Source organism: Scomber scombrus, chromosome 19 (assembly GCF_963691925.1).
Source record: "Scomber scombrus chromosome 19, fScoSco1.1, whole genome shotgun sequence".
In the NCBI taxonomy this organism is placed as follows: Eukaryota; Metazoa; Chordata; class Actinopteri; order Scombriformes; family Scombridae; genus Scomber; species Scomber scombrus.
In genome coordinates, this window is record NC_084988.1 from 9,136,051 (window position 1) to 9,149,116 (window position 13,066).

Consider the following 13,066-nt stretch of genomic DNA (forward strand, 5'->3'; position numbering starts at 1 on the left):
AGTATATAGATGAACATTCCTATGTGTGCCTCTGATACTCACCAGCTCCCTGTTACTTCAGCTTCATGTCTGACACTGTATTAGGGCTAGGCCTGTTGTGTTGTATTTGCATGGCACAGAGTTGAAACGTGGGTCGATAGTGAAGTACTTTGAGCCACATCATAAAGTGTGATGTTGATAGTCAAGTTTTGTGTTATGTATTTGTGTTGGATTTAACACTAGTGCGCTCCCCAAACACCTGTCAACTGTGTTCCTGACTGCATGTACGTCCTTTCCAGACCTGCGTCAGTATATATTTGTGCCATGACCTGAGTTTCTTCACTTCCTGTCTGTAGTGTAACCACCTGCCTTATTGCCGTTCACTGTTTACAAAACCTCACTTACTGTAACTGCTGCTAGTAGCACAACAGTTTGTTTTTTTTGTGTCCATCCTCTCCTGTTACAGATAACTCCTTTACTTTACTCAAGTTGTGTGCCCTTGAACTAAATCTAGCTCCTAACAGTAATAAACTTTACTCACTCCATGAAACTGGCAAGATTTGGGGGGAGGGGGGTCTAATCTTGTCAGTTTGCTAAAACCCAAATATGCATGAGTGTGAAGGTGGAACAACATTGTGGTGTCAAGTTAATGCAGATTTGTCTTGTTCCCCAGCTGTTAACTGTACATCCCTGATGCTAATAAAGAAATACAATTTTATCGACCCTGTTGTCATGAATTCAGTGTGTATGTGTGTATTGAGAAATTGACGATCAGAAAACTAACATTTTGAAGCCCTAGCTCTTAAAATGAAAGCCCAGAACACAGGAATGTATGAAAGAGTCATTTTTTAGCAGGGGGTTCAAAAAATGTAGTTGTATGGATTTAAAAGTTTGTCCCTAAGGAACCCAGAGGAACAATTTTGTTTATACAGTGTATTATAGACCTACTATAAGTGATTAAAATAAAAAATATATCATAAAAAGAATGTCCTTGGAGAATTTGATGCCATAAGCATGGACACAGCCCAAATGATCAAGAAAATAAAACATGAAAAGCCAAAAATGTCCTTAGTGAGACACAAGGGTTGTTAGAAAAGCACTAAGCACTCTGAAAGCTGCTTTATTTTTGGTTAAATGCATTAACAGCAAATGTACAAAATCAGTAGTCTTTTTTTTTTAATCCATTAATGGGGGTACAAATCTAAAAAAAAAAAAAAACATCTGGATCTAAACTATTAAAATTGATTATTTTTCAATAATGAAGTTGCTGCACCAGATGTGTTTCTCTCTTTAGTCTTTATCCCGAGATGTTCCATTTTTGAGTTATTAGCTCACCTCCATGCATAGAAACGATCTGATGTTTTAATGAACAAATAGTAAATAAACATCACAAACTGAACAACAAAGCTATATATATAATATTAAATCCCTTTTTTAGTTTTTTAAGTACAAAATAGAAATAGGAATAGAAATAAAACAGAAGTTTGAACATTAATCATCAGGTACAAAAGAAACTATATGAAATATGAGCAAAACAACGACTCTGTGCAAAAGTTTACTGAAACTCTCCAGATATGAAGAGTTTGATCCCAAAAAAAGAACAGTCAAAACTGTCTTGTACAGTTTAAACACAGCTCAACACTTGTGTTTCTGTGCCAAACATGAGATTGATCCATTGTCAGACATCTACAACTCCATCAGAGCTTTGATGTCATCAATCCGAGATGTTTTCCTGTTTGTGTTTGTGGAACCGAAAGCCTTCTCCACCAGATCCTGCTTCTTCCTCTGGATCTTCACCATGTTCTCCTCCACTGAGTCCTTCACTATAAACTACAGAAATAGACACACACAACTTTTGATTGGTGCTGTAGGTTGAATTCCACAGCCAGAAACCTTTCTCATAACTGTATGTCTAGTATGAGTCATATCTAACTTCTAAAAATTAGAAATTTAAAATAATACATTGTTTTAAATCAGAAGGAAATACAGCAACACACACAATAGGTCTTCACTGTGTGGTTTGTATAGTATAAAATGTGCTATGGAAAGTGCGCCTCGCCACAAAAGGATGTGCTCTAAGCTTTCACTGCAAACCATAATAATAATAAACACATACTGAGTCCCGGTTTTCTGACCTTAGTGACAAAAACGTTTCTCTTCTGACCCAGACGATGGCAGCGGTCAATACACTGCTCCTCAGTAGCTGGGTTCCATGCCTAAAACACAATCACACAAACAGGTTTAAGTCACTTTTGGGGTATTTACCTAGACTTATATTCATTTCCCTTTTCACATTTTGACATCCCAAAACAGGAAAAGGATGGGTGCAATAATTAACATAAATGATGGCTGTATCCCATTTAGGTTTTCCAAAGTCATGACCCTGGTATAGTGCGCGATGGTTCACCAATATGGCTTCTTTGGACACTTGAGTCATTGCTGATGATATCAATTACACCTGTACTTTTCCTGGTAGGACCAGTCAAAAATGTTATGTGAAAAAGCTCTATGAAGATGTTTTGATCTTCTTTCATTTAATATTTTCTCCATAAAACTCTAACTCTGGCCCAAAATTCATTAAAAATGTTAAAAGCATACAGTACCGTACTCACGCACACTCACTTTAACATGCACAACATGACACATAAAATGTATTGTAAAGTGCGAATTTGTGCATTTGGTTCCCATACTTACAGGATCCATGAGGAAAACATGAGAGGCGGCAGTCAAGTTAAGCCCCACCCCTCCAGCTTTGAGTGACAGGAGCATGATGGTAGGGCTGTCGGCCCCTGAGCTCTGAAACTCCTGGATGACCTGGGCGCGCTTCTTTTGGCTCAAGGTGCCGTCCAAACGCACAAAACTGAAACCGTGCTCTCTGGTGAAGAGGATGGAGGACAACAACGCCAAGAGACAAGTCAAAATCAATCACTATTAGAACACTAGAGAAGGATAAATAACTTGAAGCAAATTTTTCAATTCATACATCTGAAACAGTTAAAGTTGTCATTAAAGTAGCAGTTCACAAGGGAGCAGTGGAAGAAGTTTAGGTGTAAGCACTGGATGAAACTGCTGTCTGAAAGTGTAGCAGCTGGGTGTAGATGAAGTGAAAGTGCTCGTAAGAGTTGAAATAGTGGTGATCGCTGAAGTGTAGGTGATACATTAGGCTGGAAGTGACCATGAAAGAGGAAGTCCTGCCAGTCTGACTTCCTGACAAGTGTAAATAGAAATGGTGTAAGAGAGGAACATCAGAGTCTCATTTACAACTTTGTATGTCAAGATTTCTTTTAAAAGTGATTGTGAAAACTAATAACATTAAGCAAGAGAGCTGAAGCAACTTATGAGAGCTTTTTACATTAACGATGACCTATATTTCTCAAAAAGCAGGCCAATAGCACAGACTGTGTTACCTGAGCGGAGTCTCCAGTACGTTGAGGAAACGTGTAAACTGAGAGACGATCAAACATTTAATGCTGCTGTCTTCACATCGCAGCCTGAGCAGGTTTCCCATCAACGCCTGCACCTGTGGAGACAATAGCACAACACTAAGGAACTACAGCTTCTTGCCAAGTCCAACACACTTACTTTTAGCATTTAAGGGATTGTGTTGGGCACTTTTTGTAATCCCCTGTGTCATTTTTTAATTTTAATTTTATTGCTCAAGAGAAAACAATGAATAAACCAAGAAATACATATAAGCCAATAAAACCCCAAAAAAGGCTTGGTGGATTAGTTAATTTTGCAGCCTCAATATATGCAGTCTACCTTTGAGCTGGTTCTCCATTTCACAGAGTTTGCACTGTTCTCTTCTTCAATTTCCTCCTGCGGAAACTCCACCAGTTCATTGGTCTTTATCTCAGTGCGACAGAGAGGGCAGCGGGCCGTCTCCTATGCAAACACACACACACACGCAAACCACAGGGGAAAAAGATTAATCTGTTAATATTAGCTGCTAAATACTAATTATCTGCTAATTACAAACCGCTGCTGTCTGAAGAGGGCATCACACGTACCTCTTCAGTGCTGATGACTTTTGCGATGCAGGGCCGGCAGAAGACGTGGGCGCAGTGTGTAATGACGGGCAGATGGATCGAGTCCAGACACACAGAGCACTCCTCATCAGAGCCACTGGCCAACACCAGCCGAAGCTTCTCTATCAGATGCTCCCGAAGCTCTGCAGGCGTCGCTGCAACACCTGCAAGCAAAATATTTGAGATATTCATATGTGGAAATGAACACAGAGGGAAATAAATCTTTATGAACATGTTTTGAAGCCAGGGCTGCAGCTGAAGATAAACAACCTCTGTTATATTTACACATGTTGGGTTTTTAAAACAAATTCTGATTCAATATTTTTAGATCAAATTTGACCTGTTTTAGGCAAATTACTAAATGAAAATAAAATGAATTCAACATTCATAATATTTATATTCCACCAAAATACCTGCCACCTGACAATTATAATTAAAAATGCAGTGGAATAGTTCAAATTGATAAATCCTACTTAAACACTCAATTTCACAGATTTAAGTTGGGAAAACGTTCCATGTAATGATAGAAATACCTAAATAGAAACCATTGTTAGAGTCAAAAACTAGTAAATAAAGTAAATACACAGTATATCAAGCACATGAATGAATCTTTATCATATCACAGTGCAGGTTTTACCTAAATCTGAGGATGTCTTTGCCAGCAGATCAGGATGGCAGCAGTGCTGTCGAAGCCTCATCAGGACGGCCAGGACATCAGCGTAATTCCTCAAAACCGTCCCTTCAGCCATATATCTACACACAGAGTTAAAACAATTAAGAAAAACCGCAGATATAGTGAAAGGTTCATTGTAAAACACATAATGTGTATTTAAAAAGAGCCATATGACCTGTCAAAATATCCTTATTTATCATCTCTTTGCAAGTTGCTGACTGGTCTTTTGATTTTTGTACACAAACAAACTCGAACCCACCTGCTGATGGTGTTTCTTCCTTCATTGCGTGCCAGCTCGTACTCCTCCCTCTCCGGCTGGCTCAGCTCCACCTGCTCCACACATACAGTCTTCTCAGGCAGACACACCAGAGGGCGCCCATTCACCTCACTGCTCTTGGTCCGTCGCAGGGTGATGCACTTCACAAGGGTCTGAAGGTTCCTGCAAGTATCAGTTGTCTGAGTTTACAGCATCTTGTGTCTGAATAGCATTACTGAAATATGACAGATGCATAAATAACAAACTTTCATCCAGTAATTAGTTAGGTTACTAACACTTGGAATTTGCCACAGTTTATTAGCAGATCTTTTTACTAATAAATGATTGATTAGTGAAATGTAGAGCTACCAAAACGATATCAAGTTTGTTCAACCAGCTGTTCACTGTGGGTATAAAATGTTTATGAATTAAGAAGTAAGCCAATCATCATCATCATCATCTTTGCCAGATGTGATTAACCTAATCTAGGAAAACGTTTACACCACATCAATATTTTATTCATGACCGAATGTATTGCTGTCATGACCCACTAGCACCCTCTGATGTCATTGCTGGCAGCAGTGTAATATAATGTATGTATGATTGCTCACTGCAGGCCCTCCCGTTCTCCTTGTGTAGCGGGTCTCTGGATCACTCTGTTCCACCACTCCCTCGCATCGAACGGCTTCAGACGCAGGAAAGCCACAAGCATCCACAGATCCTTCACACTGTTCTGGATAGGCGTTCCTGGATGGATGGGGCAAACAAAAGCTCATAAACACAAATATCCGATGAGACGTAACTGAGACTGTATGTGTGTGTGCATTATCTCGTGCCCCTGTGACAAAAAACTATAATTATATTTGGGGACAGCAAACAATAATATCAAATTATAATGTAGCCATGTTTGTGTGTTGATATATTTGGACTATTTATTTGTGTGTGTGTGTGTACATCTTCAGGTACATGCATACCAGACAGAATCCAGCGCCGCTGAGCTTTGAGGTCAAGCACGGCCTTGCTCATCTGAGCATTAGGGTTTCGTACGACATGTCCTTCATCCAGCACGACTCTCAGCCAACTGATCCCATGGAGGGGACTCTTATTCTGCAAGGGAAGCACACACATTTTCTTATTAAAATGTATAAATAACATTTTCAGATGCAAATCAACACATTTCTAAACCGAACTGAAATGGATGATCTTTGTTCAGGGTTACATTCCTCTGTGACGATCAGATGACCACGTTTATCAGAGTAATGAATGCACACTCTGTAGCACTGTATTAACTTTGAGAGCACCTCGGCTCACCTTGCAGCTGCTCGTGTGACCCGTTATCACTCACCCCAAAGTCAGCAGAGAGGACGTTGTACGTGGTTATCACCACATCCTGCGAGGACAGGAACTTCTTGCTTCTGTTGCGCTCTGAGCCGTAATACAGATACACATTTAGCTTCACGTCAGCTTGCACATGCTGCTCAAACTGGTCCTGAGCGCGTGCGGACACACACACACACACACACACACACACACAACGAAGAAAACATTACATACTGACCTCAAGGATGGAAAGGTGGCACTGAAACCTCCTTAAAACTTTAATGAAATTACAAATAAATGACTTATCTATTATTTCATATGACAAAAAACCTCCCAAAAACATAGAGACCACTTTTTTCTTTACAGTGCAGGCCATTTGTACATCTTTCACTTGCTTTACAATGTGGCGAGCAGCTTACAAACTATGCTTTCTCTTTTACTTATCTACAATAGAAATGTCAGGACTGCATTACAGTTGTAACTAACGATTGCTAATCTACTGAAATTATCTTAATGTATTGTGTGTCTACAAATGTCAAAAAAATAGTGTAGAGTAGCTGGTGAAAAACTGAAATTTCCACCTCAATCTTATACAAAGAATTCTTATACAAAGAAATGTGTAAAGCTGCAATGAGCAAATGTTTGGCATTTTTGCCTGAAAAATTACATAAGCTATGAATCAATTATCAAAATGCTTGCAGATTAGTTTCCTTTTAAAAGACAAATAAATTAATTGATTAATGGTTTCATCTTCAAATTGCAAGTAGATGGAATTCCTACCAGCCAGTTGCTGAGCACAGACAGCGGGCAGATGATGAGAGTCGTCCTGGCTGATAAATCATCTGCACTTTCAATGATGGAGGATTCAACACCTGCAACAACAAAGATGTACAAACATCTCCAATATACATACTACAACTTTCACCATTACATTAAAATGTCAAACAAACAACACCAGGTAGAAATATGCTGTTAACTCACTCTGTGAGGGACCAGCCTTCACGGTAGTTTTCTTCTTCTTAAAGGCTGTATCTGATGATGAGCCACACAGCGCGGCAGCAAAGTCCAGATCCTCCAGTAATACCGGGGCCTCTGCACAGTAAGCATCATACTACACTTTATACAAGCTGAATAAATAACACTATTATATAATGCTATCCAAACTAAATTCAAACACTGATTTACTGAGTGCACCAATACACAGAGTTGATCTACTGAACCTTTACTTGGCTTTCGCTTGGTGGCTTTCATCTTTCCTTTGCCTGCACCTAAAAAAGTATGGTTGCCATATAATTAATAAAAAAGACCTAAACACACATTTAAAAGTGACACAGTGTTATAAAAAGATGACACATTTAGCTCTTACTTTTCTCCGACTTGTCTGCTTTCTCCACTACATCCGGCGTATCAACACAGATCACCTCCATCTTGGCACTGACCCACACAGAAACATATCAGGTTATGTTTAGAAGAGAGTTAACTAGATCACTTCAAAGAAATCTGGTCATTAGAATCAGCAGATTCAGCTAAAACAATAAAGCAACATATTGACATAATTTCAACATGCTTTAATCAATTAAATCACACTCACGAGTCTGCGCATAGAGAGCCAGCAGCTGTATCGCTCCCTCCTGCCCCATCGCCTGCACTGCTGCTTCCTGTTAACAAAGACGCCGTCACACAGAGAGACAGATGAAGACTGGATATCAGGCAGGTAAAAAAAATCAGAAATGATTAAATCTGCTATAGGAAATGTATTGAAAGTTGTGTGTACCTTCCGGTTTGGAGACCATCTGTGATTTAGTACTGGCTTTTCTAGGTGAAGACTGCTCCTCCTGCACACATGGAGACAAGAAATCCTTTTCAATCCCTGTTACTCCCTAAGAGGCACACTTATACATCATTAAAACCTCTGAGCCTTACTGTAGTATACAAAAAAGATGAAAAGACATACTTTTCCCCCTTTTATCCTAAACTTGTAATGCTTAGATGGTTTATAGATATAGGACAGCAAATAAAACCATTTAGAGTTTTGATATTTACTACTATAATTATAATGAATTCTCTGTGATTAGGATTGTGCTCATTCCTGGGCCCCACTTACACATTTCTCCACAGGCAGGGGCTTTCCTTTTTGGAAGTTGGTGAGGATCAGAGCGATGGTTGTCAGAGTTTTCCCCTGAAAAAAACAACAACCCCAAAATCAAACAAACAACAACAAAAAAGGGTTTTTAGTGCTGATTCATATCTGTTTATATAGCAAAAGTATGAAAATTACTGTCACGGTAAACGCAGGCCCTTTAATGGATGTTTGAATCCGGATGTTTCCTGATTAGTTTCAATCATACATAAAACGTTTTTGAATGCGTGCGTGCCACTCACAAGTCCCATGTCATCTGCAAGTATCCCCCCCCGAACCCTCTCCGGTATTTCTTTGGCAGAGAAACAGGTGAGGCTGTTGTAGTACAGCTCGCCTCTCTTCTCCCAGAAGGGTGGGAGCGCACATTTGTTTTCTCGGGCGCACATCCAAGAGAGCGCCTGCTTCTGGTGGAGCAGCAGGGGAGTACTCACAGACTGGACAGAAGGAGGGGAAACATGTTCACATCAAAACTGCACAAAGACATTAATAACATAAAAATTAAAAAACACAGGTCTCTACAGGATAACTAACTTATTATTTCTGTTTAATCAAAACTTTAACAGGTATAGACTGCAGACATTCAGCAAAGCAACTTATATTTAGCTGATGTTTTATCCACAGTGACAGAGACCATGCAAAAAAACAAAACAACATGCAATCTTTAGGAAATGACAAAATTGCTGTTAAACTATTCATAACACAGATAAATATACAAACCTCAGCTGCTTCCTTCTCCCCATCTTTACTTTCCATCAAGCCTTCAAACAGATTGTCAAATGCGTTCTTCAGCTGAGAGAAAAGAACACATGCAAACGAAAGGTGTTGTAAGTTTAACCCAAATCTGTTTCACAACACCCAGTCAGCCAACATCAATATAGCAGAACAAGTATTCAGCACTTCACTGCAAAAAAACAATGACTCCTATTTACACTAAAAACATTTGAAATCGGTAGAAACTGAAAAGTAGTTTACCTCGTTTGCAGTTAGTCGGGTGGTCAAACCTTTTTTAGATGCCATTGTCCAAGCACCTGGACTGTTGGAAGATGTCTGATTTGCACCTGAAGTTAAACACATGTTTGATGATATGTGCGATACCCGGACATATAAGGAAACATGACAGGTGACATGCCTGAGTGTGTGTGTGTGTGTGTACCTGCTAGTTTGATTCCACCTGTGTCGAGTTTAAATCCACGACGTACCATAGCTTCAGTCACAGCATTTTTGTTCTCTTCTTTCCCCCAGAAGGACAGTATCACCGGCATGGAGAATGCGTTGTTCGTCCCTGAGTACACCACCCTGACCGAGCAATGAGGCGTGTTACAATATACTGGGTGTTTGTAACCCCGATGCTCACAGATAATTATGGAGTAAATGCTACATGTCAGTGATGGACAACAATTATAGTCCAATAACTCACCCCTCCACCTTGGCCAACGTTTTGTCCATGACGTAAGCCATAGCTGCTGCCAGCTGCCGCTTGATGTGCCCCACCTGGCTGCCGTAAATGTTGGTCACCTTCACCGCATTGCTGTCATACGGATTCTGTGGCTCTCGAACTAAACCCACCATCTCCCCCTTGTTCACCTGTCCACAAATCAAAACACACATGATTTTAAGATTTGGGACAATGGGCCAGATGCAAGAATATGTTCGTATTTTTCTTCTTAAATCTGTCGTACTTTTCTCGTGAGGTGGAATTTACGAGTGTGCCACGTCGGAATCACCAAACACTCGTATCACCAGGAAACAGTCGTAAATGACCTTCGTAAACATGATGAATCCCACCTGTTCTAAATGAACGTGCGTTCCCGAGAATAGTAAATTAACATGAATGACGCCCCCAAAATACCAAATAAGGTCAGACGACCGGCAGGTTGTGGAGAAGCTCCATTCATGAAAATGGCACTAAAGACTAAGAATAAGAACTTTACGAGCTGTCAGACTGAGGTCCCGCTCTCAGAAATAGATCAACAGAAACACATATTATTATTGAGTGTTAGTGGTGGAATTAAAGGTCCTGAGAAAGACAAAGAATGAGGAAAAAAGACCCGTTCTGTGAACGCTGTCTCAGCTGTTGCGCGCAGCATCACAGAAATAAAAACAAAAATGACTGAACACGAATTATGCCAGAGGATGTCATCAGCCAGGGAGTTAAACTATTACTTCGATAAGCAATATTTCAATTAAATGAATAACAGTTATTAATAAATTTAGATTCAGTTTATATTGTGGAAAAGTAACTGTGGAAAAGTAACTGTGGACGCTTTGTAGTTTCGGCCGCTAATATTTATATTGTACGCTTGCATTATATCATAGTTTCAATTGTTAATTTAAATGACTGATATATCTACCTTAATTGTTAAATAGCCTACTTCTTTATACTAAATAGCCTAATAATTTTAAAAACAGAGTAATGTCATCATGATTATGGATTCAGAAGTGCAATTTAATGAACGGGACATAGTATACACTTTCCCCCCCTTCTCTACATCCTCTGTAGTTCACACCCATTACTCAGGGGTCTCTAAAATACTGACAATATAATAATCGCTCAGCCTGCGGATCGACATTATTCATTTCTCTGTTAAGTGGTAGTCAGCATACAGTGATGTTAAAAAGAAAATCCAAGTCAGTTGACTCTGAAGCTCAACTGCTGATGTTACACCTGCTGCTGGACTGCTGTCAGCACAGACCTGCTAACACCCGGGATGACAACGCAGGGAAAGCTGGCAGAAGAAGTTGGAGATGAGGGTACCCGTGTGGAGGTGTTATGTGTTCATTAAGTGATTATCATATCTTGCTTATAGTATATGATGTCAACCCCCCCCCCCCGGAAAAAAATTGTGTTCCCCCAAAAGACACGATATCGTTGGCACACTGCCATTAGACAATTAGACAGTAACAGTCGTGTTTTATTGCTTTGGAGGACTGCAGGTTGGTTGTGCGTGAGAGGTACGACAGGTCTGCATCACACAATTTTGTTCGTACCTAAGAGAAAATCCAAAATACGAAGAAATTGGTGAATGCAGCAAATCTTCGTAAATCACTTGTAAGCATGGTTTAAGAACGAAGCTGTGCGTACGAGTGGTTTTTGCATCTGGCCCAATGTGTGGTATTTCTTTCTTTTGCCCCCTATTTGAAACTGGTGTGCTAGAGGATTCAAATTGATGCTCACCACCCCTGTGTAATATTTGAGGCCGACCACAGTGCCCTTCAGCTGGCCATACAGCACACTGCCGTCTGCATCCGGCTCCTCAGCTGCTGCAGCACTGATGGCCTGGGAGAGAGTATGGCGGTCTGTGAAGAGGTCCACCTCAGTGCACCTGTCCCAGCTGAACCTCCACCTGGGGGGAAACATAACACCTGGAGCACAAACACAAACAGACAAATAAAAGGATGTAAATTAAGACAGAGAACAAATAGTAGAGAGCAGCTTTAAATGACAAAGTGACCAATCAACAGCTATCATTTGGGGGCACACAGGTACTAGATATATGCCAGTATACAATTTTTACAACTTTCTGATGGTAGCAATACTGCCAACCACTTACATTACTGTCATTTCCACTATTTTCAGAGGGAGCAGTGAACAGTGTCCTTTTGCCAAACAGAGAAACACCCAAACTAGGTCACTTTTTGGTTATTTTCTTACATTTCTTAAAATCCAAAATAAATCAGAACATGCAGAATCTAAGAGAAAGGAACAATGATCTGCATTTAATGTCATTTCCAGTCAACCTTCTTAAACCTTAGACAACCTGCCTGCTTTTGTTTATGATTTGGGTCATTTGTGTAGTGTTTCAGAAAAGTTTAAGAATTAACATGGTAACACTGTTTTTATCATAATTTTGGCAACAATAATTGTTGCATGGAATTTCAATACCTGCACATCCCTGTCAGGTATCCACTTAAATGTTGTGATTTATTGGGGAGCTTAGCAATGTGCAGGCAGGGTGCACAATTTTCCTTTTTTTTTCCACAAGCAAATTGGCCACTGACTGTTTAAACATTACCAGCCACTCAGTAGATAACCATTTGCTTGTTGTTGTTTTATTTGTATTTTTTTGGCTAATGAGCATGAGTGAAGCAACCACTTGCATATTTACCAACATTTTGGCTGGAGACTGGTGCTGGTTTTTGTGCCCTATGTGCAGACCTTACTCACTCCTTTGAATCCTGCAGTGAAAATGTGTTTGTCTTGCACCTGAATAATTTGCCTGGATGTGTGCACACCTCATGCCTCTTCTGTAGCTAATGTTACTTCAAGAATAACAGGTAGCGCTAGTCAGATCGACGCAGGCTTGTCCACATTTCTGTAAATAGTTAGAGACAAATTGTGTTGCTTATCTGCAGAGTTTGATACCTTTTTTTATTCACCTCGGTGATGGTCGAGTTTTCAGGCAGTATTTTTGTTTGCTGTAGCTGATTTTTAAGCTACTTTTTGTTGATTGTCGACCCGGAAAAGTCAAGCTAGCTGCAGCCAGCACAGAACTTCCGGTCGTAAGCTTCAAAATAAATCTAAGAAAAAAAGAAAAGGTTTATTACTAGTATTTGTTTTAAACATTTACTTGTATTTCTGTGATTATTCTATATGTGTATATTTGCTGCTGTCATTTAACAACAAATGAATAACTATATAGGCCTGTGATGATGCTATGATCCAGGTCACA

The 13,066-nt window shown here is 39.8% G+C and overlaps 1 protein-coding gene across 2 annotated transcripts; it reads right to left on the reverse strand.

Annotated features, from left to right (window-relative positions):
- Window positions 1-1,097: 1,097 nt before the first annotated feature.
- Window positions 1,098-12,871, reverse strand: hltf (helicase-like transcription factor). 2 transcript variants are annotated; one of them, XM_062439739.1, is made up of 25 exons: window positions 12,760-12,871; window positions 11,572-11,759; window positions 9,814-9,980; window positions 9,550-9,692; window positions 9,369-9,454; window positions 9,114-9,185; window positions 8,639-8,830; window positions 8,361-8,435; window positions 8,031-8,091; window positions 7,848-7,914; window positions 7,623-7,690; window positions 7,483-7,524; window positions 7,238-7,348; window positions 7,037-7,128; window positions 6,282-6,425; window positions 5,911-6,043; window positions 5,548-5,683; window positions 4,940-5,119; window positions 4,645-4,760; window positions 3,990-4,171; window positions 3,742-3,864; window positions 3,387-3,499; window positions 2,674-2,854; window positions 2,115-2,195; window positions 1,098-1,809 (listed from the first exon to the last, which is right to left on the reverse strand). In XM_062439739.1, exons 2-25 carry the CDS (start codon window positions 11,752-11,754, stop codon window positions 1,666-1,668), a joined length of 2,892 nt encoding a protein of 963 aa, XP_062295723.1. In that variant the 5' UTR covers window positions 11,755-11,759; window positions 12,760-12,871; the 3' UTR covers window positions 1,098-1,665. The 2 variants fall into 2 exon arrangements, with proteins under 2 accessions (XP_062295723.1, XP_062295722.1); XM_062439738.1 differs by having other exon boundaries at window positions 7,477-7,524.
- Between the last annotated feature and the right edge of the window lie 195 nt (window positions 12,872-13,066).

Excerpts from the sequence above, each read along its gene's own strand:
- hltf (XM_062439738.1), bottom strand. The coding sequence starts at position 11,754 with ATGTTTCCCCCCAGGTGGAGGTTCAGCTGGGACAGGTGCACTGAGGTG. Across the intron at positions 8,092-8,360 it reads CCCTGCCTGTGGAGAAATGT|GAGGAGCAGTCTTCACCTAG; the intron begins GTAAGTGGGGCC and ends CCATGTGTGCAG. Across the intron at positions 4,761-4,939 it reads GGAAGAAACACCATCAGCAG|ATATATGGCTGAAGGGACGG; the intron begins GTGGGTTCGAGT and ends CTCTGTGTGTAG.